Below are 25,587 nucleotides of genomic sequence, written 5' to 3' on the forward strand. Positions count from 1 at the left end.
ATCCCTCCCTCCACCTCCATCCCTCCCTCCACCTCCATCCCTCCCTCCACCTCCTCCATCCCTCCCTCCCACCTCCTCCATCCCTCCCTCTCCTCCCTCCCCGGTCTACCTCTGTCCTTCATTCGGCCCGTCCCGTTATATACTCACCCCCCAACACCCCCCAACCTCTCTCTCTCTCTCTCTCTCTCTCTCTCTCTCTCTCTCTCTCTCTCTCTGGTGAAGGAAATAAAAGTTCAGTTCTTCCACACACACATACATACACACACACACACACACACACACACACACACACACACACACACACACACACAGAAAAAAACACACACAGTCAAAAACACACACACGCTAACACACAGAAACATACACACACACATTCACACACACACACACAGACACACACACTCACACACATACACTCACACACACACACACACACACACACACACACACACACACACACACACGCAGGAGTAAAGTCACGGTACATATCTACAAGGTTGAGAGAGACGGTGTCAACACGAGTGTACAACTCTCACCCACACACAGACGAACAGTCATCACACACTGTACAGTGTACCACTCTGTTCTAGGATCGTACCGTCGTGTTCAAGGATCGTACCGTCGTGTTCAAGGATCGCACCGTCGTGTTCAAGGACCGTACCGTCGTGTTCAAGGATCGTACCGTCGTGTTCGAGGATCGTACCGTCGTGTTCAAGGATCGTACCGTCGTGTTCAAGGACCGCATCGTCGTGTTCGAGGATCGCACCGTCGTGTTCAAGGATCGCACCGTCGTGTTCAAGGATCGTACCGTCGTGTTCAAGGATCGTACCGTCATGCACAAGGACTGTACCACTGCACTGTGGCATGATGAAATACCGGTACACATGGCGGTGTAGGAGTGAAATACAAGGGAAGAGAAAAACACAAACAAAACATGCGTTAGGATACTCCTGTGGCTCCATCATGCCTAGGACAGACGGGGATAAGAATATGTTAATGTAGGATAGAGCAGTGGATGATAAGATGGTGAACTAGGATACGAAGGACAAGGAATAGGAGAAAAAAAATAAATAAATAAAGGGGGCACAATTAAGCAGTATGCTGAAAGACGGTAATCAAAGGGGTTGGTTTGGAACACAAGAACATATGATAAAAAGTTACTTTTATTTTAAGATTTAGGATTAAAATATATATATATATATATATATATATATATATATATATATATATATATATATATATATATATATATATATATATATCAAGGTTTACGGAACGGACTGATGATGTCGTGTTAGGGTCTACAGAAACGTGAAGCTTAAAAAGGTGATGCCTGTGTATACCGGGAGAGGAGCTAAAACGGTGATATTAGTGCAAACACCCTCACCCTCCCAGTGCACGGCGCGGATCCTGAGGTCCACCTCAAGCCTGCACCTCGTCGTCGCGCTCAAGGAAGGGTCGTACCGTCGCACTTGAAAGAGATCGTGCTCAAGCAAGGGTCGTTCCGTCTTATTCAAAGACCCGTCAGGTGTTTGATGATTCACACTGGAGGTCCCCCATCACCCATGCCCTCCACCAGCGCGTCCCGGGAACGTACGTACTCAAGCGTGCACCAAACACCTGGTTGGCAGTTCTTTGTGAACACGATAACCTTGGCATCTGCAGTGTGTGTGTGTGTGTTCCACCCTGGTAATCGTCGCTGCCGCCACCACCACCACCGCCACGACTACCACACCCACACCAGAGACAACACTTGCATAAACATAATGTGTCTTACTTTACGTATACCTTACGATGGTTAGGGAGGTCTTGTACTCCCTCCACACAGCTGGGTCTGGGACCTTATCTTACGTGTACCTTATGATGGTTGGGGAGGTCTTCTACCCACACAGGTGGGTCTGGGACCTTATCTTACGTGTACCTTACGATGGTTTGGGAGGGCTTCTACTTCCCACACAGCTTGGTCTGGGACCTTACTTATACCATACAATGGTTTCTGAAGTCTTCTAACCTCACAACTCTGGTCTGTGGTCAAGCTGCTGTGTTGCTCCCCCTCCACATTTGTTCTGCGAGGCCTCAAGCCCGCAAAGGGGGCCACGTTACCCACCCAGTCTTACTCATTACCTCATGCCGTGCGGCCTTCGTCAGCCCTGCAACATTGGCCAACACTCATGGGGGGGGCCTTGTGGGACACGGCTACTCTCGCCAATGACTCGTCCACGTGAGTCGGGGGAAAGTTTCCCCCATTGTGATGACAGCATCATGATTCTGAGATCAATATCTTGCGGTGTTCCACTACACTTGCCACACACACACACACACACACACACACACACACACACACACGTACATGCTATAATACAGTCATCGTACTGCATTCTGTTTCTATCTATGCACTTCTCGCCGTGGCGAGGGCCAGCCAATACGGGTCTTTCTCACCGAGCACCGAGGTTCACTTTCGCAAAGCAGAAATGCACTGACTTTCGTGCGGTCTCACAACGCGCCCCCGTCGTAACTCACGACTCCCATCATACACCCGTGGGGACGCGGCGCGGGGGTGTCGCCAGGCCTCCTCCAAGGACCCTCCCCTGTCACGACACACGTCGGCGTCCATCCCAAGTCGGGGGGAGAAGTGGGGAGGGAGAACTCAGTACTGAGAGGCTGGGTGCGTGTAAAGTGTGTTCCCTAAGCCAATGCGACCTCGCCCACACACCCCAACCGTAGATACGTAGCATCATCAACCTCCTCCTCCCTCGGAAAAACAAAAAAACAAAGCTATATTCTTCCCTCCCGTTCTCCTTAGCGCCAGTTCCGGGTCGAGCGCCGCACAAGACAGCTGTGTGTGTGTGTGTGTGTGTAGCAAAAAAAAACCAGCTGTTATTTCGAGCGAGTATAAAAAAGGAGAGAGAGAGAGAGAGAGAGAGAGAGAGAGAGAGAGAGAGAGAGAGAGAGAGAGAGAGAGAGAGATCCACAAAATTTTTCGCGGGGTAAATAAAGACGTGGTTCTGTGTCGTGGAGCGGCCAGCGTCCGACACGTGACGGGTGTCCACGTCACCAAGGGCAATGCACACCACCCCATTATTATCCTCCTATACTGACGAGGGGAGGAGTGAGGGGAGGGGAAGAGAGGGGAGGGGAAGAGAGGGGGAGATGCGGGTAATGCTCCCAGGTGGGAGGTTATGCACGTAGGGAGCGTCGTTAATACCCAGGGAATGGGGGAAAGGGAGATGGGGAGGAAAGAGATGGGATACGGGCAAAATGGATGGGTGGGTGAGGAGGAGGAGGAGGAGAAACGTATGATCTGTACACATACAACGCATATGTATCAATATGTATATCCATGTATCGTCCACTGCCATACACGCCATCGTACCTACACATTCTGAGGACTCGGGCCACACCGCCGACGGACGCGCGCGCGCGCACGTGTGTGTGTGTGTGTGTGTGTGTGTGTGTGTGTGTGTGTATGTGTGTGTGTGTGTGTGTGTGTGTGTGTCGCTGTACTCCACTCCTTACTAAACCCCCCCTTCCCCCCCAGACGTCACCCAGAGTCGTGCTTGAGGTCACGCCGGCCAGCAGGTGTCGACCGAGAGAGAGAGAGAGAGAGAGAGAGAGAGAGAGAGAGAGAGAGAGAGAGAGAGAGAGAGAGAGAGAGAGACCCTCTCTCCCCCTCCCCCGAACCAGCAACGCCAGCTGGTCCGCGTGTGGCGGTCATGACGTCATGCTTCCGTCCACGACGACGACACCCCACCTACCCCACTTTCCTCCCGTCTGCGAGACTTTAAAAAGAGGGCCCGAGACTGTGTCTCTCCACCTCACCTCCGACCCTCCTACCCTGCCCAAGCTAGAGTACTATAACTCCACCTTAGGTCGACCTAACGATGGCTTCTGGCGGCGGTGAGGGTGAGGGAGGAGGTGTAGGAGGGCCGTTCTAATCACCTCCCCCGCCACACACACCCCCACGCAGCCTCCAAGAAAGACGAACGCGTGTCATTATTATTCATTTCTTTGACGCGCGCCTTATCACAAGCCATCATCTTGAGAGCTATGATCATACAGAATATGAGGGTATCAAGACCATGAGTTAAACGTATCATACTGAAGGGAAGGTAAGCTACATATCCGGCAGACACATATACATACATATATGTACCGATCCTGTGTGAATGCACGACTGAACTCCACAGGAAAATGAAAGCCCATGTTGTGAGGTCAATGGTTCTAGTTTCCTTGACCATGTTTGACCGGTAGCGAACACGCCTAATAAGACGAATCCAGAGGAGGAGGAGGAGGTGGTGGTGTCGTTAAACCAAGAACAGTTTCTCCTATCTCAACTTTCCCACGAGGTTTCCATGGCAGTATCTCAACTCCTCATACTGCATGATTATTTTTTTTTCTATCTCCTTCTTTTATGTGATTCTTTTTCCCCTGCTGAAGAGTTGAGCCGGAGGGAGAGGCGGGTGGGGAGGGCTGAACAGTTGGGAGAGGTGGGTGGGGAGGGCTGAACAGTTGGGGCTGAGGGAGAGGTGGGTGGGGAGGGCTGAACAGTGGAGCCGGAGGGAAAGGTGGGGAGGAAAGGCTGAACAGATGGGATTGAGGGAGAGGTGGGTGGGGAGGGCTGAACAGTTGAGCCGGAGGGTGAGGTGGGGAAGGAAGGCTGAACAGTTGAGCCGGAGGGAGAGGTGGAGAAGGAAGGCTGAACAGTTGAACCGGAGGGTGAGGTGGGTAGGGAGGGCTGAACAGTGGAGCCGGAGGGACTGGTGGACGTCGTCAGGTTCGTGCCTTCTGCTATCCCGTTTCTCATAACACGCTGCCTCGCTTGCAGGCCACCACCAGGGTTCTCTCCGTCACCCGCACGGACCGCCACGCATTATGACACCATCTGGGCAGGACGCGGGCCGCCCGCCCCTCACGGTCGCGCAGTAATACTCCTCGCCTCCGCTTGGGTCTGCCGAGACCGACGGATTGACAGCAGTTCAAATCCCCGGCCACACACACACACACACACACACCATTCTCCCACCCTCACGCCCACACCCGCACACATATATACCCCATCCGTGCAGCAAGACCAGCGTACCGTGAGCCAAGCCTGGCACGTACCATACATACGTACCGGGACGTGCGCACGGAGGAGAGGCCAAGGTGGGTTTGGTTGGGGGGAAAACACAAGACCATCACCTACGTCCTTGGACCAAAAGGCAACGAGAGAGAGAGAGAGAGAGAGAGAGAGAGAGAGAGAGAGAGAGAGAGAGAGAGAGAGAGAGAGAGAGAGAGAGAGAGAGAGAGAGAGAGAGAGCGTGATTACTACTTCCGAATTTACGGGAGAGAGTTTTACATTCGCGCTGCCCCCCCCCCCCCCCACCAATCCGTAACTTAACACCCCGTGTGTGTGTGTGTGTGTGTGACACCATCCCGACCCTGACAGCACAACTACACCCACATGGTTCCCGGAAAGTTCCCCCACCCAGCAGAATACAGGAGGACCCCCCATGTCAACGAGAAAATGGGGGGAGAAAAACCGGGCAAAAAAAGAAAGAAATATAATTCCCTCATTTTGTAAACATCTGAGATGGAAAATAAAAATATATCGCCACTCCCACTTAGACCCTCAGGCACTAAGAGACACATGGCTCTCCTCCCCTTCCTTCCCCATCCTCAAAACTTGCCCCCCCTACGCAACATCGTAAGCTCAGGGACACACGGAGGTACACACTTCATATATACATCTTGCAGATCCTTAGGATGAATGAATATGACATTTTTTTTAGCAATCATGATGAAACAGGTATCTAACCAGCCCTTTCCACCTTGCACTATCTCAAGAGACGCTTCGCCTTGTGTACCCTGTATCTCGATATAGACACTTGAAGCTCTTATAAAAATATGTTATGTATAAAAGACTTCGATTTCAATGTACCGAACAACTTATGTGTGAAAATATATGTACACTAACAGCAAAAAAAAAGGGGGCAGATAATGTACAAAACACCTGTATGTACACTAATACAGCTACCGTGTACTGTACAGTGTACAGAGTGCATACTTATACAGTTACCGTGTACCGTACAATGTACAGAGTGTACACTAATACAGTTACCGTGTACTGTACAGTGTACAGAGTGTAACCTAATACAGTTACCATGCACTGTACCATGTATACAGTGTATACTAATACAGTTACCTTGTACTGTACAGTGTACAGAGTGAATACTGATACAGTTACCGTGTACTGTACCATGTATACAGTATATACTAATGCAGTTACCGTGTACTGTGCAGTGTACAGAGGGTAACCTAATACAGTTACCGTGCATTGTACCATGTATAGAATACCTATATATACTAATGTAATCAAATGGTACTCTATACTGTACAGAACACACACACATATATACAAACGGGTTATTGTATGAAGGTCTATTGCCGTGTGGGGACACAACAGTTCTCCCGTGTATTCTAACCACAACGAACAAGAGCCTAGTGGCTTGGGGTGAGGGCTTCAGCCCCGTTGAGTGATTGGGGTTCGAGCCCCTGCCGGAGGATTGGCTGCTCCAACCAAGGGCGGAAGACCCATCAATTAAGTCTCACAAACGCGCAACAATATCCGGTATCGTTTACCAATACTAATGACCCAGTATCATATACCAGTGTCAATGACAAGAGAACAAAGGCTACGATATATATATATATATATATATATATATATATATATATATATATATATATATATATATATATATATATATATATATTCCTAGGAATCCACAGGGAATGAAACACGATCAGCTCCCAAGTGCACTTTCGTGTAATAATCACATCATCAGAGAAAGGGATACAAGAAACAAATATTATAGTCAAATGATATACAACGAAGAGACGTAGACAGGACGCCACTTGGGGGTTATGCTACCTGGACGTCACATACAGATGGTCCGGGGTTCGAGTCTCGGGGACTAATGGGAGAGGGTGTGCATCAGATATCGTGTGTGCATTACATAATACCTACATAAAAGTTTAGCTACAGCAAACATTTTCAAGAAGAGCAAAAGACTGGAGGGTACGACTGCGAAGGAGGCGAGTACCCCACACTCGCCTGGTCATGAGCAAACACGACGCCGCTCCTCTCTCGTTTACCTTACCATGGTTTTCGAGGCTAGCCTCAAACCCCCTCCACCATGAAGGAGGCTCAGTCAGGAGCCAAGGCTGCTTTACCCCTCCTCCCTCCACTGTGATCAGTCACGCTAGTCGTGGCCACAGCCCGCAGGCCTACAACCCAACCACCACCCCTTCAACAACCTAGGGGGATGAGTACAAACACAAGACACCCTACGAACTGGGTGATGAGAAACAGACTTGTGCAGCGGCGGAGGGAGGGAGAGTGTGGGTGGTTTTCTCTACGGTCGGTGTATGGGGAGGAGGGTTCAAGGACGATGACCGCCAGACCCCCTCCCCCACACACACACACACACACTCCTCTGAGGCAGCGTCCCTCTCGTCTCTATCCCGGACATAGGCGTGAAGCTGCTCCATCCTCCTGCCCCAGACACACACACACACACACACGCACACACACACAGGCACACTACTCATTCACACACACACACAAGGAGCCGGGCAAGCGGGCATTGCATGCGCATGCAAGCAGCCAGCCAGACAGCCAGCTAACGCTTCCCTGTCCCACCCCCATAAGCCCCAGACATACACAGTAAGCAGCAGGCAGCAGCAGCGCCGCCTCCTTCCCTCCCTACCTCCCTCCTTCCCAGCGCAACAGGTTCTGCCGAGACGTGGAACTGACCGGCCCGGTACCCCCAGCCCTACATTATCACCTTTTGGCGTGTCCTGCCCGCCTGCCTGGCTAGCTAGCTGGCTGTGCTCGCCTCTTGCCTCCACAAGCCTCCTGGACATACTCATCTCACATACCTCCTCAACCTCCCCAAACACTCAGCCAAAACCCCCACCACCTCCATTCATCAACCTCACACGTCGACCCATTCATAAACCCGTCCATCTCTTGAACAGTCTTCGGAAAACACACAGTTCGCCTTCCCGCCTCACACATCCACCGATATCCGTTCGCGTATTCGATAGCTCAATTCACGCATCCACCGACCCAGCACGCGTGGATATCCACTGATCCACCACCGAGACATCCACCCATCCATCATTTTAAACCACCCTGCGATCCACTCTACGACACATCCCTGACCTATCCCCTCCACTATCCACTCACAGACACCCACTGATCCACCCATGCCATACAACCAGCCCAACCGTCACACGTCATCCACCTCTAACCACACCATCCAACTAACTCAAGAGTCTGTGGTGCACAGCTGAACTCGTCACGCCTTATCACTCACCACAGACAACCAAACACACCTTATCACTCACCACAGATAAAGGAACTCACGCCTTGGCTCGCCATTATGTTGAACCGTTAACGTGCTGGTAATGGCATTGCACTGAAACTATTAACTTGGTATTATTCTAAACTATTAACTTCTTGGTAAAGGCATTTCTTTTCTTTTTTTTTTTTGAGCCAGTAATTTGTTAGTTCAGGCATTATTCTGAACCATTAACTTGGCACTGACATTATTCTGAACCATTAACTTGGTACTGGCATTATTCTGAACCATTAACTTGGTTCTGGCATTATTTTCAACCATTCAACTTGTTAATCATGGCATTATTTTGAACGATCAACCATCCACTATCACCCAATTGCACTATCAACTTCCCGGCATTCGCAATTCAACTTCATCCTTTACGATGTCTTAACATTTCATGAAAAAAAAAAAAAATTGTATTTCCTATGATATAAATATATAAGATCTGAATTGGCTTCTCGGAGACTCTCTTAAGTTACAACATAAGACTGGCAAAGTTTACAACACAAAATATGACTCCCAAGTTTTATATATAAAACACTTCGCCTGCGAGTCCCAGCTGGAAATTCCCGGGAGGGGCAAAGTGGGACGGTAATATTCCTCTTGTGTTATTCCAGCATCATTATTAGGGCTAGGTCAGAAGAGGCCAGGCCATTAGACCTTGCTGGGCTAGGTTCAGAAGAGGCCAGGCCATTAGACCTTGCTGGGCTAGGTTCAGAAGAGGCCAGGCCAGGCCATTAGACCTTGCTGGGCTAGGTCAGAAGAGGCCAGGCCATCAGACCTTGCTGGGCTAGGTTCAGAAGAGGCCAGGCCATTAGACCTTGCTGGGCTGGATCAGAAGAGGCCAAGCCATTAGACCTTGCTGGGCTAGGTCAGAAGAGGCCAGGCCATTAAGACCTTGCTGGGCTAGGTTCAGAAGACGCCAGGCCATTAGACCTTGCTGGGCTAGGTTCAGAAGACGCCAGGCCATTAGACCTTGCTGGGCTAGGGTCAGAAGAGGCCAGGCCATTAAGACCTTGCTGGGCTAGGTTCAGAAGAGGCCAGGCCATTAGACCTTGCTGGGCTAGGTTCAGAAGAGGCCAGGCCATTAGACCTTGCTGGGCTAGGTCAGGCCAGGCCAGGCCATCAGACCTTGCTGGGCTGGATCAGAAGAGGCCAAGCCATTACACCTTGCTGGGCTAGGTCAGAAGAGGCCAGGCCATTAGACCTTGCTGGGCTAGGTCAGAAGAGGCCAGGCCATTAGACCTTGCTGGGCTAGGTCAGAAGAGGCCAGGCCATTAAGACCTTGCTGGGCTAGGTTCAGAAGAGGCCAGGCCAGGCCATTAGACCTTGCTGGGCTAGGTCAGAAGAGGCCAGGCCAGGCCATTAGACCTTGCTGGGCTAGGTTCAGAAGAGGCCAGGCCATCAGACCTTGCTGGGCTAGGTTCAGAATAGGCCAGGCCATTAGACCTTGCTGGGCTAGGTTCAGAAGAGGCCAGGCCATTAAGACCTTGCTGGGCTAGGTCAGAAGAGGCCAGGCCATTAAGACCTTGCTGAGCCAGGTCAGAAGAGGCCAGGCCATTAAGACCCTGCTGGGGTCATCCACGTCGTGCTCAAAGGGGTCAAGTAAACAAGCCGGCTAGCCCTCCCAAGTTAACACCAGTTGACCTCCAAGCCTCATCAGGCAAACGAAAAAAAAAAAAGAGAAAAAAAAATAACCTTATGCGACCTGTAATTCTGGAAGATATAACCAAGTCTTGTCAACTCCCGAACGACATCGGGGAACCTCCAAAGCCACACCGGGTAACCTTTAAGCCACCAGGGAGTCTCCAAAGCCACTACGAGTAACCTCCCGATGCCATATCAAATGACTTAACCTCCAAAGCCATCCCAGGAGGGCAAACCTCCAAAGACAAACTAGGCAGCCTCCAAAGCCACATCAGGGTAGCAATCCTCCATAAGGCACGGTAGGTGGCCCCCCCGAGCCCTACCTGGCGAGGTAGGGTACGACCGGCCGCCGGCACCAAGACGCCAAGCCTAAGGCGTCAGCACTCGGACCAGACTCGAACTCCACCTTCCCTCCCCGACCCACCACGTCTCACCATTACCTACCATGACTCGCCGGGTCAGAGTGGGAGGGAAGCGAGCGGTGGGTGGGAGGGACACGTAATGGTGTGTGGTGGATGCGTGTGTGTGTGGTGAGGGCGGACGGGTGTACGGTGGTCCACACCAAGCACCACACCTCTAAACCCCTTACCACCACACACCACAAATACAAAACAACGAGGAGGGGCATATCATCGACTAAATACACCGCCATAAACACCTTTTACACACATCCTACCACCACCATCACCGCACGCGCACCGGAGGCCAGCGCGACGAATGGCCTCCTCCAACCAACAACCAGCAAGCAACACCGACGGGGTTGTAGAAGCGGTTGATGCATGAGCCATGAAGTGCCACCCACACCTCGAAAGACAACATGCACGGTACACCATCGACCATGGCCCCGTGGTCCCCAGGGGCACCATCGACCCCCATCCTCACTACCACTATCAGCAGAACCCCAACGGCATCTCCACTACCACCATCGTCGTCCACCAGCGTGACACATAGTGTATCCGTGAGGGGGAAAACAGATGCATGTGGTCTGGTTAAAGGCGAGGTGGTGGGTACCTAAGGTGAGGAGGGGGTGTACCTGTGTGTCTATCTCGCGGGGCCATACTGTTGTTCACAGTGATGCCAACCCAATTCTCCGGACGAGTTTTCTCCGGACGAGTTTTTGCCGCAGAGTTGCATCAAGAGACAGCGACGAGCGGCAACTGGTGGCGACGGTGAGCCCCTTTGCCGCTCGCGAGCGAGGCTCGGGAGGAGACAGGTCGACAATGAAACACAAGTGAAAAACCTGTGCGGGAACCTCAGCTTAATTTACCTTACGATGGTTTGGACGGTCTTCTACCCCTACAGCTGGGTCTGGGACCTTACCTTACGTATACCTTACGATGGTTTGGGAGGTCTTCTACACCCACAGCTGGGGTCTGGGACCTTAGCTTACGTATACCTTACGATGGTTTGGGAGGTCTTCTACACCCACACAGCTCGGTCTGGGACCTTACCTTACGCGGACCTCACGCTGGCTTCAAATAGGTCTTCCACCCCCACCAAAACATCTCTGTTTACAACCATAGCGTTATGACGCTCCTCTGCTCAGGGATGCAGGCCTAAGTAACCCCGACATTCCTCCCACACTAGTAGTCTGTCACGCTGCGATGATTCAGCCCGGCATTACGCGGCACATGAGCAGAAATTCTTCCACCACGAAGGACAAGAGAGAGAGAGCGAGCGAGCGAGCGGGAATGCGCCTGAGGAGAGCGAAGGTAAGGTAAGGCACCTGGCCTGGCCTGGCCTGGCTTGGCGTGCCCACATGACCACCAGCCCTGACGGGGCCGAGCCTACAGCAATGCCAGGCGACCCACAGATCTCTGCCGGAAATAGCAGACGCGCCTGATGTAGTCTCCGGGGTGGGTCTTCTACCCCCCCTAGAGCCCGAACTGGGCCCCTAGAGGCCGATGGCTTGGGTCGTTGGTCCACCAAAGGTGTTGGATGCTGAGGCCCAGGGGGTGGCATACGTATCCCCCGATAGCCTGGCTGGTCTGGTACATTATGTAGGTACCTGTCCGGGGGAATCTCAAAGCTTTCCTACTGTGTATCCCCACGACGTTTCTGTCGGTTCCAGGCAAGGCCTTCAAACATCTCGAGCCCTGGATGTTTAAAATGTTCTCTTTTTTTTGTGTGTGTGAGTGCCTATCGCACTATCAGGTTTCAGAGGTAGTATTTCACCGAGTCACCCATGCCTATTGTGCCGGCAGAAGTCGTATCCAAGCTTAAACTGGACACCAGGCCTTCCAGGATCTTCCAGTTCTGAAGATATACCTCTCCCTTCTCCCGTCTGTGCTGCAGGGGGTGTACAGCCGTTCATATTTTGTGTGCCACAGATTTGAAACAAACAGCACAAGCCCCCCCTCCCCTGGCGTTCGTGGAACGTGGCACAGACGTAACACATGCTTCTTCGTGTTACATGGTCGTGAGACAGACACACTGTACGTTGGATAGACATAGGACATACCCTTGGTGTTCCAGGGACGTGGGGTAGACATAAAACACGCCCCCCGATCCGTTCCAGGAGCGTGAGGCATGGATATAGCGCGTCACCTCATGTTCCACGGATAACACACGCACACCGCTCCATGATCGTTAGGCAATACATAACACCACTTGGTCACTGGCGTTCCAGGAGTGTGATGTAGCCATAACACACGCCCTCCGATGTTCCAGGAACCTTGAGGCAAACAAGACACGCGTCATCCCCTTCCATGTCAGGGCCTTGAGACTGGCATCAACACACACACACACAATCCATCGATACTCCACGTCCCCGAGACTTAACACTCGTTACCTATGGTTCCAGGTCCCCCGCAGCCCTGGAACAAAGGCTTCCAACTCACACGCATACTGGAAATTACCGCCAATCAGCAGAGCTCCTGGCGCCTCGCTCACCTGAGACAGGAGGGTGCTGGAATGCCCCTTACAACATCTGGCATCTATGTCAACCAGTTCTTCCAGGTCTAACACTAAAAAAAGGGGGATCCTGGAATTGTTTTGGAGGAGGGGGTGGATAGGCGTCGCCAAGTGCAGCTGGGGCAGAAGAACCCGTGGCTGTAATACTCCTAGAGAGAGAGAGAGAGAGAGAGAGAGAGAGAGAGAGAGAGAGAGAGAGAGAGAGAGAGAGAGAGAGAGAGAGGATAATGCTGGTGGATTCCAGGCAGGGCCGGGCAGGGCAGAGCAGGTCGGCGAGGCGGCCGCGGGCGGGCAGGAGGGAGGGAGGGAGGCACACACGCTAAGGGACTCTTGGAGGCCGAGGCGGACTGGGAACTGTACCTTATTGACTCACTCGAGGCACCGTGGGCTCTCCTCCTCCAACGCCACATGTCAGTGAAGGTCCACCCCCCCAAAAAAATCCATTTGTGACGAAGTGTACACTGCAGCTAATACATATATATATATATATATATATATATATATATATATATATATAGAGAGAGAGAGAGAGAGAGAGAGAGAGAGAGAGAGAGAGAGAGAAACGAACGGAGCAGTGAAGGAACAAGACTGGCGACTGAGAAGATAAAAAAAACTGTAAATGGCCAAAGTTCGAAGGGCAAGATCAGCGAGGTAAAAATAGCCACAACAAATGAATATATATATCTAAACGAGGAACCAGAGAGGAGTGGCGGGCGCCCGCCGCCCCAGCACCAGCGGGAGTAGAGGGCGCCCGCCGCCCCAGCACCAGCGGGAGTGGAGGGCGCCTGCCGCCCCAGCACCAGCGGGAGTGGAGGGCGCCTGCCGCCCCAGCATCAGCAGGAGTGGAGGGCGCCCGCCGCCCCAGCACCAGCGGGAGTAGAGGGCGCCCGCCGCCCCAGCATCAGCACTAGCGGGAGTGGAGGGCGTGCGCCGCCCTAGCACCAGCGGGAGTGGAGGGCGTGCGCCGCCCCAGGCACCAGCAGGAGTGGAGGACGCGCGCCGCCCCAGCACCAGCAGGAGTGGAGGGCGCCCGCCGCCCCAGCACCAACAGGAGTGGAGGGCGCGCGCCGCCCACTGCACAAGGTGACCAGAAGTGAAACTGTACACCCGACGGAGGAGAAAACATGAAGGAAGAAACCACACGTGGCAACGCTGCCGACTGACTCAGCAACACTGGCAACACCCTCCCCCTCCCGACACATAAACACACACACACACAGACGCTGGGGTGTGTGTAGGTGTTTTTATACACATATACGTGCAAAGACACACACACACACACACACACATATATATATATATATATATATATATATATATATATATATATATATATATATATATATACGTTTCTAGACAGGTAACACGAGTGAGTGTAAATCTCTCTCTCTCTCCCCGTATCACACACACACACACACACAGGTAATCGCACACACCCCACGTTAAGGCCAGCACTAAGCCTATGCTTCTCAAGAATGGTCGACCGTATTTCAAGATACACAAGAGAACTAACTAATTGGGAAGGTCCACCCGGAGGGCAGGAGAGCGCGGGGGGGCGCGCCAGGATTGAGAACAAAGCCGAGTTATATAGGTAAAAGGTTGGAGGCCATGACTCCGTCAACTTGGGAAGAGAAGGAAAGAGTTCAGCTCAGGTGACGCGATCATGACGGTGAAGAAGTCGACGGGGGGGAAGAGGTCTTCGCTGGATGAGAGAGAGAGAGAGAGAGAGAGAGAGAGAGAGAGAGAGAGAGAGAGAGAGAGAGAGAGAGAGAGAGAGAGAGAGAGAGAGAGAGAGAGAGAGAGAGAAGAGAGAGAGAGGCCACAAACAAGACATTGAGCAAGAGACGTGTTGGGAAATGTGTTTAAAAAAAAAAGGAAAGAAAACATACTTTCTAGTGTCGGATGTGTGAAATAAACTGTAGTATGAAGGTGTGGGTGTGTACAGCACACATACACGTTCGAAACACCCCTACTCCGTACGTTCACAAACCCATCCCACCCTACACGTTCACAAAACCCTACTCCATACGTTCACAAACTCCTACCCTATGCGTTCACAAAACCCTATACCCCATACATTCACAAGTCCCTAACCCATACCTTCACAAACCCCTAACCCATACGTTCATCAACCTCTACCCCACACCTTCACAAACACCTACCCCACACCTTCACAAACACCTACCCCACACCTTCACAAACACCTACCCCACACTTTCACAAACCCCCTACCCCACATCTTCACAAACACCTACCCCACACCTTCACAAACACCTACCCCACACCTTCACAAACACCTACCCCACACCTTCACAAACACCTACCCCACACCTTCACAAACCCCTACCCCACACCTTCACAAACACCTACCCCACACCTTCACAAACCCCTACCCCACACCTTCACAAACACCTACCCCACACCTTCACAAACCCCTACCCCACACCTTCACAAACACCTACCCCATACATTCACAAACCCCTCCCACATCACAATGACCCTAAGCCACAGATACAGAGATCCCACATGGAAACTGAGAGGGAGAGGGGGAAGGGAAGCTTAGCTGATGACTGTAGTTCAACACACTTGCTGTTCAGGCCACAGTATTACCTCACTCCCTGAGACATGTAAGTCTAACATCAACCTCACTGGTTCTTTCAAAGAGACCCACATGCTTTCAGAAAAATAAAAAAAACTGTTCCTAGCCATCACAGTTCTTCTACCCAGGTGTATATTTGTCCTAGTACAGAGAGAGAGAGAAAAAAAATGGCATCAAATGATACGTGTGGGGTGAGGGGCACACGCCAGGGGAACAGGTGGAGACGAAGCATTTACATACACAATCCTCTCAAAGTACACCCTACGCGCACGAACGTAATGAGAAACTCCACAGAAACGTTTCGTCCATTGATAACGTTTGTAATTTTTTACGGTCGTCCCCGCACTGCACCATGCAGTTTCCTGGGAGTGAACATGACTTTTTATCTCCCAGATGGAGGAGCAAACACGAAATGCTTGAGTAATGCAAGGGAGGAAGGGGGTGGATAATGAAGGCAGTGTGTTACCGCACGCGTTACGGGTCTGTGACTTCCCACCCTCTCTCACCCCTTTCGACCATGAAAGTACGGCCCTTGGGGACGACGAAGTCGTAGGCCTTTGCAATCGTAAGGTCCTACGGTCAAAGGCGCAACCACCTCACCCCCACCTTGCGATCATCACGTGAGCCCTACCCTCGTTCCCTCGAGTTCTGTATACAAAACACACACACACACACACTCCATAGGCTGAGGAAACGTTGTACCACCGCCTCGTCGATGCTGGGTCAAATCCAGCAGATGTTTATCAATACATTTGAGCCGTCACACCGGAGGCAGTGGTGGAGTCCACGAGCCGGCGATGGGGTGCATTCGACACGGGCCTGGACACGCCCCGCCGTAAAGATCAGGAGAGGAGGCCATAAGCAACGGGGGAAAGGTCTTACGAGCTGGTAGTATCACCTCGTTACCAGGATCTTCCTCCCTCGATACTTTGGGAGGGGAGGGAATTTATACATTACGAGGACAGTTTATCAGAGTCGCCCCCTTTCTGGATCAGTCTCTTCAGTTTAAGACTAACCCATCCTCCTCATCATCCTCCAGGTCTTTGTCTAATCCTAAGGGTTGAAGAAAAAAAAAAACCATTCGGTACGATGAATGGAAATAGATGAATGAGAGGATTCTTTGTCACCCAGCCAAAGGAAAATGGCCCCCCTTCTCTCTTGCCTTGCAGCTCAAAGATACAACTTCCCCTTTTCCACCCTCGTAGGTCAGAGAATTACGAGCCCCGTCTCGCGTTGCAGCACAAGAGAACGAACCTAACCCCTTCCCTCTTTCCTAGCAGCTCCAAGAAAGAGCTCCCCCTCCCTTCCCAAAAGTCTTGTGGCTGAGGAGACGAAACCGTCTTCCAGAGCGAGCGTTACGCGCCAGATGTGACGAGAAAACTGAGCCAACCAGCCGCCCTCTCCTGCCCATGGCCAGCCAGCGCTGGTGAAAGGTGTTTGAGGCAGGCAGCGCCACACAACCAGTACCACCCCCCACCACCCGGTCAGGATCTGACACAATCCCATTGCATCTCGCAGGACTTAACGGCCGACCTGCCCAACAATCTTTATGATCTTTAGGGTGAATTCGCGGCAATCTGGGAGCTGGGTGAGGGAAGAGTTGGCTGCCGCTCTCCTCCTCCTCCTTCCTCCCTCCTTCCCTCGCGATTTCGTCATCACCTCTACAACAAGGAAGACAAGCATCCACTGACACGACCAGTAAAAAGTGCCTCGAAGAGCGAGTCTCTCTCTCTCTCTCTCTCTCTCTCTCTCTCTCTCTCTCTCTCTCTCTCTCTACAGTTGCGTCACATCAAATCCCTTGGCCGTCCCTGTGCTACCACCGAGCACCGACAAACGACCACTCATCACTTCTCCTCCACGACAGTTATCGAGAACGGAGTCAGCGACTGTGAGAGATCAGAGAGAACAACAAAGAAAAAAAAGAGGCCTCGTACTGGTCCACATACACACATACACACACACACACACACAGAGCCACAGTGCTTTTGACGAGGCCGTAATGCGAGTTGCCCCGTGCAACGTTGCTTGGAGGCGGTCAGCGGTGCGGAACAGACTCAGCCACAGCCCAGCCCCAGCCTGCCAGCCACCACCAATCTCCACCATTAACCTCCACCACTGCCCGCCCTCGTCTACACCCTGAGTGACCCTGTTCGTGAGAGTGGGCTTTTGGGGACGGTGTGGGAAGGGCAGGGAGGGAAGATGGGGGGCTGGGTGGGTCGGCGGTGCTCACGACGACTGTCGTGGTGTGGGGGCCCAAATTGTCGTGGCGCGGAGGGTTAAGAAGAGTATTCCAAGGCAGTACCACATGTATGTTTCAGCACAGAGAACTGATATATATATATATATATATATATATATATATATATATATATATATATATATATATATATATATAGCATCAGATTCACGACTCCGTTTCCTAAACTATGCTGGCTTTTATTCATTCTCCCTTTTCTGCAAAAGGTGTACGTCCCTCTCCTCCGCCGACCACACACTCCTCCCCGAGGTTTCTGTTCTCCTCCACTACCAATTGCAACCTGGTCAGGACCTCGTGGTCTGTCGCTGTTGGAATGCACCTGTGTCTGAATTCATTGCTAGTGGCTTAGGGCTCGTGGACGGTGGTAGTTGAAGAGGGAACTGCTGTTGCGGTGTTTGGCGGAGGGGAAGGTGGTGGTGGTGTATGGCGGAGAGGAAGGTGGTTGTGGTGTATGGTGGAGGGGAAGGTGGTGGTGGTGTATGGCGGAGGGGAAGGCGGTTGTGGTGTACGGTACAAGGGAAGGTGGTTGTGGTGTATGGCGGAGGGGAAGGTGGTGGTGGTGTATGGCGGAGGGGAAGGTGGTGGTGGTGTATGGCGGAGAGGAAGGTGGTTGTGGTGTATGGCGGAGGGGAAGGTGGTGGTGGTGTATGGCGGAGGGGAAGGTGGTGGTGGTGTATGGCGGAGGGGAAGGTGGTGGTGGTGTATGGCGGAGGGGAAGGTGGTGGTACTAGGTGGCGGAGTGAACCTGGGGACTGTGGTCGTGGGGGTACAATGACTTAACGTTAATCATGAGGGGTCTTCGGGACGACGCCGGTCAAGGTTGGAGGAGTTCTAAGGGTCGATGGTAACTAGGGGACGTCACCAGGGTCAATTGGTCGTGGGGACTGTCAGGGATTACGGTAGTAGGGGGGGGGGTCTCAAGGCCAATGGTGATTGGGTTCGTTGTGAAGGGAGGTTGGGGGGGGGGGGGGTCTCTAGGTCGATGGCCTTGGGGGGGAGAGGGAGGGGAGAGGGGGGGGGGGTCAGGGTCAGGAGGGTCTCCTCCGGGTCAATGGTCGAGGGGATTTCAAGGTCTGTATGGTCGTGGAGGTCTATTTTGGGGAGGGTGGGTCCGATAGTCAGTGAGGTCGGTGCCAGAGACGACAGGACGGAATTACTGTAACAGCAACAACACGACAGGAATCTAACGACACCTTCCAACACTATGGGGGGAAATTACTGTACCGTCGTCAGCACATAACATAAGAATAACGACTTCCACACCGAAGGAGGCTACTGGTCTTCACACAACCCAAAAGACACTGACGTAGACTTGCGTCGGACGCCAGCCAACAAGGGAAGGGGTCCTCCGACCGACGGCAAAGCTCCCGATATCGCGACATGACAAGCCTCGTAGGTAAACGATACGATCCCTCGGTGAAAGACGAATCCGATACACGTCCGGCGTACGGGGTTGCTGCTGACGGGAAACAAGTTCAACGAAGGTGGATTTGGACTGCGACGTGGACTACCAGTGGCGGAGGCTCGTTGCAGAACGTTTTCGGCAGCCCAGCCCTCCCCTTCCCCTTCTGCAGGACCTACAAGCTCTGGGAATCTTTACTTCTGGACGTAATCATTATCGTTCATGACCTCTGCAAATACGAGAATCTGAAAGGGGTCATGAAAAGGTGATAACGAGGACTTAATCAAAAGTAAGGGATCTCCTGCTTGTCCATGAAACGTGTCACTGTGTTTCGTCGGGATCACCCTCAGCGACGCCTTTCACACGACCCGCTCAGAGGACGTGTTCTCGTCGCACCAGCAGGAGGCACAGGCGGTCACTTCCCTAGTACACACACCACAAGCCGCACAGTTTACGAGCTTTGGATCTCAAAAGGTCGAATCTGCTTCTTCCTGTTACTTCCTTTGAGGCGAGTCGGTATTTCTCTGTGTGTGTGTGTGTGGGATAATTGGGCTTTTAGAGATTATCAGACAAACACTGATAACGTATCAGATTAGGATTACAGTGAGATGGTTTACTTAGGCCTACTTCCCGCGGCCTCCAGCTGCCTGGCTGAGCAGGTGGAGGCAAGATAACAGCTTGGTTTCACAAAGATATGTGGAAGTAGAAGACCTCCCAAACCATCGTAAGGAATACGTAAGGTAAGGTAAGGTCCCAGACCCCGAACTGTGGGGTGTAGAAGGCCTTCTAAATTATCGTAAGTATACGTAAGGTAAGGTTCCAGACCCAACTGTCGGGGACGAAGACCTCCTAAACCATCGTAAGGTATACGTAAGGTAAAGTCCCAGACCCCGAGCTGTGGGGGGTAGAAGACCTCCCAAACCACCGTCAGGTATATGTTAACGTCGGCAAACAAAACATACCTGATCCACCTACGTTAAGACATCCCCTTCAGGTGTATGTTTTCCCCACTAGCGACAAACCCTGAGGACGAGCTGTTTTCAGGCGCCCTGGAGCCCCAAGAGAGACACAACACGGGGCTTTACCACGCAAACATTTCATCTGCTGTTGAGGAGGACCACAGCGCTGGCCTGCATTTTCTAAAGTTCATAACAGGAGAGTTTGCACAGCCCCGTTATCCTCAGGTCCCCAGCGGGTATCCACAGGAGAGCCGGGTCAGTGATCCACCCCTCCATCATCTACATAAGGGTAAATACACAGGCCCAACCCCCCTATTCACCACCACCACATTATGCGGGACGGGTACGTGCGTCCCAGCGAATACGGAACGTACGATCCTTTGATCCTCCGTGTACCCAAGAGCCGTACCGTCGCGCTGACGAATCGCACCGTCGCGCTAACGGATCGCACCATCGCGCTCACGAGTCGCACGGCCCGAGGACCGTACGTGCCGTCGTGCTCAGGAACCGTGCCGTCGCACCCGGGGCACTGAAACACCTCCCGCCTCAAATAAAATAGCCCCGCCCTTCAGTACTAGCCCACGGGAGACCCTACAAGTGCCATCCGTTGGGAACAACAAGGGATGCTGGTGATGGCATAACTAATATGGGAAACGCGAACTAAAGGAGAACAGGTGAGTATTTTAAGAGGCCACGGTTGGGGGGAAGGGGGAAGGAACTTCGTGGGAACGGTTGCCATCCGAGCTGGTGTGTGTGTGTGTGTGTGTGTGTGTGTGTGTGTGTGCCCTGGGGACCGGGAACACCTCATCAATACATTACGCAGGAACGTCCGTCCCCCGCGAGCGGCTGTTTCCCCGTGGGGTAGGTCCTTCCACCCTAAGCCTAGAGGATCGGCTGGCGGCTTGCCTGCCTTACGGCTGTGGCTTCATCAGCAGGACGTCGCCCGGGGTTCAAGCAGGCATGGGCGTGCGTAGTAAGGTCAGAGCAGCTATGCGGACACAGCATCTGTACGCGCTTGCCCAAGTGGTCGTCATGGGGATACACATACATGGAAAAAAGTATTGGTGGATGATGACGGATAGGAATTAATGGTTGTGGGTACAGGTGAGGAGGAGATGATGTGGATGTACAAGACAGTGGGCGGGCGGGAGGGCGTAAGGCTGAACACAGACGAGAGTGCGTGCTGCACGTGTGGTGGGTGGAAGGAGGGAGGGCGGGCAGGAGAGACACGCAATACCCCACCATCACTGGGACACATCCATGCAGTCCCCTAGGCTCATCCTACTTCGCCACGCTGGTTTCCCCACATACACAAGGCGACAGACAGCTCCTACATGGTACACGCCAACCAACTACACGCTGCTTAACCTCCCTGTCCAAAGGGAGGGAGGGAGGATCGTCATGAGGCTGCACACGTCCACATCTGTGCCGTTTGTTCCAGAATCTAAAATGGCCTTTCAAATTTGCATGCGAGTTCTGGAGTGGTGTAAATGTGGTCGATTTAAATACTGGTTGTGACTGCATGATCCCTGACCCCTTTAGGATCGTGTTTGTACACAGTATATAATTGGGTACATGGCTCAGGCGAGTGAGGATGGAGCCAAGGCTCGTCGTCGTCAGAGAGGTAGTGAGGACGAAGGCCAGACTCGTCGTCGTTATGGCCTTGACTAGGGCCTGAGTTGGCCGTGCCGTCTCAGCGGACATAACGCAAAATACATGACCTCCCCAGCATGTTACGTACTCTTCCGAGACACAGCCAAGTAAGCGTTCGACCCAGCGCGTGTGCTATACACACTTGTTGCACATGGCCTACGCTGGTCGCGTCCCCGGTAAGTGACCCGTGCAGCATACAAACATGCGGATCGTGCGCGAAAGTGGAAGAGGAGGAGGAGGAGTCTGGAGGAGAGTGAAGGAGAGGAGTGGGGCTAGCGGTGGACGGCGCCGTGTCTTGTTAAGTCTAGCCGCAGGGTCTTGGGCCACCACACCACACCACCACTGGACCACAAGTTACATACTCCCGCCTCCCTCCCTGCCACAACATACGGTGTTATGGTCCTCTTAAGATTCGCTCCATACAGTATGACAAACAAAAGTGCACGCTACATGGTGGGGAATGACAAGGGCGTCTTCAGGGAACACTTGAGAATGGTCTTTACCAACGGTGTATACTGCAGGTGACTTACCTTCTTGAGCCGAAGAATGGCCATGGGTTGTCGTGGGGTGGTAACCTGAGGGGAGATCCTGGCACCGGGGCGGGGGCAGGGAACCCCGGGGGCGGTGGCGGCCCTGGCGGAGGTGGTGGGGGCACGTGTAAGGGCATTGGTGGCGGTGGGGGTGGACCTGCTGGCCCCGGGGGCGGCGGCCCCAATAGTCCCCCAATGGGACGCGCCCCTCCCGGCAGCGTGGAGTACGGGGGAGGCACATGGGAGTGTAGCAGATCAGGCAGGTGGGCGTCATGGGCGATGGGGGGCGGCGGATTGCTGTCTCCCAGGTCGGTCTGTCCGGGCGGGCCTAGGGCCACTCCGGACCGGTGGGCGCGACGCTCTCGCCTCTCCCTACGACGCTCTCGACGGCGTTCTCTCTCCCCGCGCCGCGCCTCTTGCTGCTGCTGCTGCTGTTGGTGTTGCTGCTGCAGCTGCAGCTCATGCCCCTGCACCTGCTGCTGGTGATGTTGCAGCTGGGGCTGCGGTGGAAGCTCCGGCTGCGGCGGCCGCTGGGGCGGAGGCTGAGGTTCTGCCTCCACCTGCGGCGGCAGCTGCTGGACCACCTCCCCCTGACCGCTGTGCCTGAGAGGGCTGGGTCGGGAGGGCCGCGGCGCTGGCCTGGGAGGCGCCGGGTTGCTGGGTCTGATGGCCTGGTGGCTGGGCGTGTCGTGACTGCTGACACTGGGAGTGGGCGTAGGCGTGGGCGTGGGCACAATCCTGACACTGGACACTTTGGTTAGTGCACTGACGGTGGGGGCCGCCGTGGTGGTGGGCGTTCCGCACAACACAACACTGGACACACTGCTGCTGGTGGTGACACCGCTCACCAGGGGCACTCTAGACACACGGGCACTCACTGGCATCCTGGACGGGGACGCCACGGGGACACTGTTGGCAGCAGAGGGCCGCGTGGCTCCTCCCGCCTCCACCATGGTTTCTCGCACACTGTCGCCCGCACTAACCGCAGACTCGCACACATCCCACCCGGACACCGTTTTCTGCGCGGAGCTCGTTTTCTGTGGGGTGCCGCAGGGCGAGGCACTAGGTCCCACTCTGTCAATCTTCACACTCACGGTCTCGCAGCTGCCGCAGCTGCTGCTCCTCCGCCTCTCCGCTTCCCCCACTTCGAGGGAACTTCGCCCGTCCACTCCACTGTCGTCCCCTTCACCGTCATTCCACTTTTGGTTGATAACAATCCTCCCCTCGTCGCTGGAGAGGTCGGAGCCCTGGTCTCTGGCGTCCTCGTGTGCCTGGACGACTCTCCCGTTCTCTACGAGCTGCCTCCAGGGGCTCCTCTTTTCCTCCTGCTGGGGGAGGCTGGAGCGACGGGCGCCGTGGGTGTTGAGGATAGGCGTCGGGGGCAGGGACTTGGGTTGCCTGCCGAGGGACGACAGCACCTGCTCCTCGGGCGGCAGCGTCCTGACGTGGACGCTAACCAGGGGGCGCCGACTCCCCGGCTTCGCCTCCCCGAGCGACTCCAAGTCAAACCCGACGTTGTCGAACCCGCCGGAGTTCCGTTTGGGCACCGAGGTCGGCGGGAGGCTCCGAAGGAGCAGGGCAGCGTCTAAGGACTGGGGTCCTACGCTGCCTGGTGTGTCCAGGAGCCCCACGCGGGAGATCCTTCGGGGGTCCGCCATGGTCGTCATCCGGCTCCGAGCTAGTTCACCGGCCGCCCATCATCATCCACCCCCACTACGCCCCCAACACCTGCAGGACAAACGAGGAAAGAAGAATTTAGAACAAAAATTACGTCAATAAGAATCTTCACCTGTCTTATAATTACACTAAAAAGTACGTCAATAAGAATCTCCACCTGTCTTATAATTACACTAAAAATACGTCAATAAGAATCTTCACCTGTCTTATAATTACAATAAAAATACATCAATAAGAATCTTCACCTGTCATATAATTATACTTAAACTACCACACACGCGATCATTAACACACCCTAATGATCATACAAGACTCAACTCTCGTTTAAAATAACGTCCGGGATTCTGATACCACATGAAGACGAACGTCTAATTTCATCCTTCCAATTTAAGTGATGAGGAAAGAAAAGAAAAAAAATAAGGCCTTAATGTTCGGGCAAGAGAGGTGGTTCTGGACGACTGCCACCTCCGCCACATTTCCTCCCTCCCTGCCTGGCCTGGCCTGGCCCGAGACTAGCGGCTCCATCTCCTCCTGCCCAGCTGCAGCCCCCCCAATTAGTGGCCAGCCACATTTTCGCCCCGTCAACAACAATCCACCAGCCACTCACTTCTCTCTCCCTCTATCCTCCCACGTCCTCGTGTTTCCTCGCGCCGCCCCGCGCGCCCCCAAGGACAAAAAAATCTTTTCGGCTCATTTTAACTTGAGACATCTTGCCTCACCATGTTCAACTTACATACTTCACCTTTGTCTCTCTCTCTCTCTCTCTCTCTCTCTCTCTCTCTCTCTCTCTCTCTCTCTCTCTTATCATTCCCACGTATCAATTCAATCTAACATCTACTTTTCACAAAAATTATGCTCCCCCTTCTCACTCAATCAATTGAACATGACCCGTAAAATTGAACGCGACCCTTCGGTTTTTCTTTTTTCCCGGGGGAGAGAGAGAGAGAGAAGAGGCCCTTCTGACACACCCACTACCTCGGGAAGGTCTCGTAGGTCCTGGTGTGGAGGGCACCAGCCGTTGTGGCCACAGTTGGGGGTTCATGGAGGGCTTCCTCACATCCACTACTTCAGTTCCTGGGCCTGGTGAGGCACCACACACACACACACACACACTAATGATCACACGGAAGGTCACCAGGCAGACCACAATGCCATCTGGTGTTGGGCTATTTCTTGCTAGCTAAGATCTACCATATAAGTGGGAGACCAAATTGGAGGTGGAAAGATGGAGTGAAAGAGATTTTGAGCGATCGGGGGCCTGAACATGCAGGAGGGTGAAAGGCGTGCAAGGAATAGAGTGAACTGGAACGACGTGGTATACCGGGGTCGACGTGCTGTCAGTGGATTGAACCAGGGCATGTGAAGCGTCTGGAGTAAACCATGGAAAGTTTTGTGGGGCCTGGATGTGGAAAGGGAGCTGTGGTTTCGGTGCATTACACAGGACAGCTAGAGACTGAGTGTGAACGAATGTGGCCTTTGTTGTCTTCTCCTAACGCTACCTCGCGCACACGCGGGGGCGTCATTTCATGTGTGGCCAATCTGTTAATCACTCCTACTCAC

The 25,587-nt window shown here is 53.2% G+C and overlaps 1 protein-coding gene across 3 annotated transcripts in view; it reads right to left on the minus strand.

Moving 5' to 3' along the window:
- Nucleotides 1-25,587, minus strand: part of LOC139759084 (uncharacterized) — a 785,422-nt gene that overhangs the window by 350,800 nt on the left and 409,035 nt on the right. For all 3 annotated transcript variants that reach the window (XM_071681033.1, XM_071681032.1, XM_071681031.1), the window contains exon 2: nt 22,351-24,078. In XM_071681033.1, coding sequence (XP_071537134.1) covers nt 22,351-24,017 — 1,667 coding nt within the window. In that variant the 5' untranslated portion in view covers nt 24,018-24,078. The remainder of the gene's footprint in view (nt 1-22,350; nt 24,079-25,587) is intronic.

This window comes from Panulirus ornatus, chromosome 32 (genome assembly GCF_036320965.1).
Source record: "Panulirus ornatus isolate Po-2019 chromosome 32, ASM3632096v1, whole genome shotgun sequence".
NCBI lineage: Eukaryota > Metazoa > Arthropoda > Malacostraca > Decapoda > Palinuridae > Panulirus > Panulirus ornatus.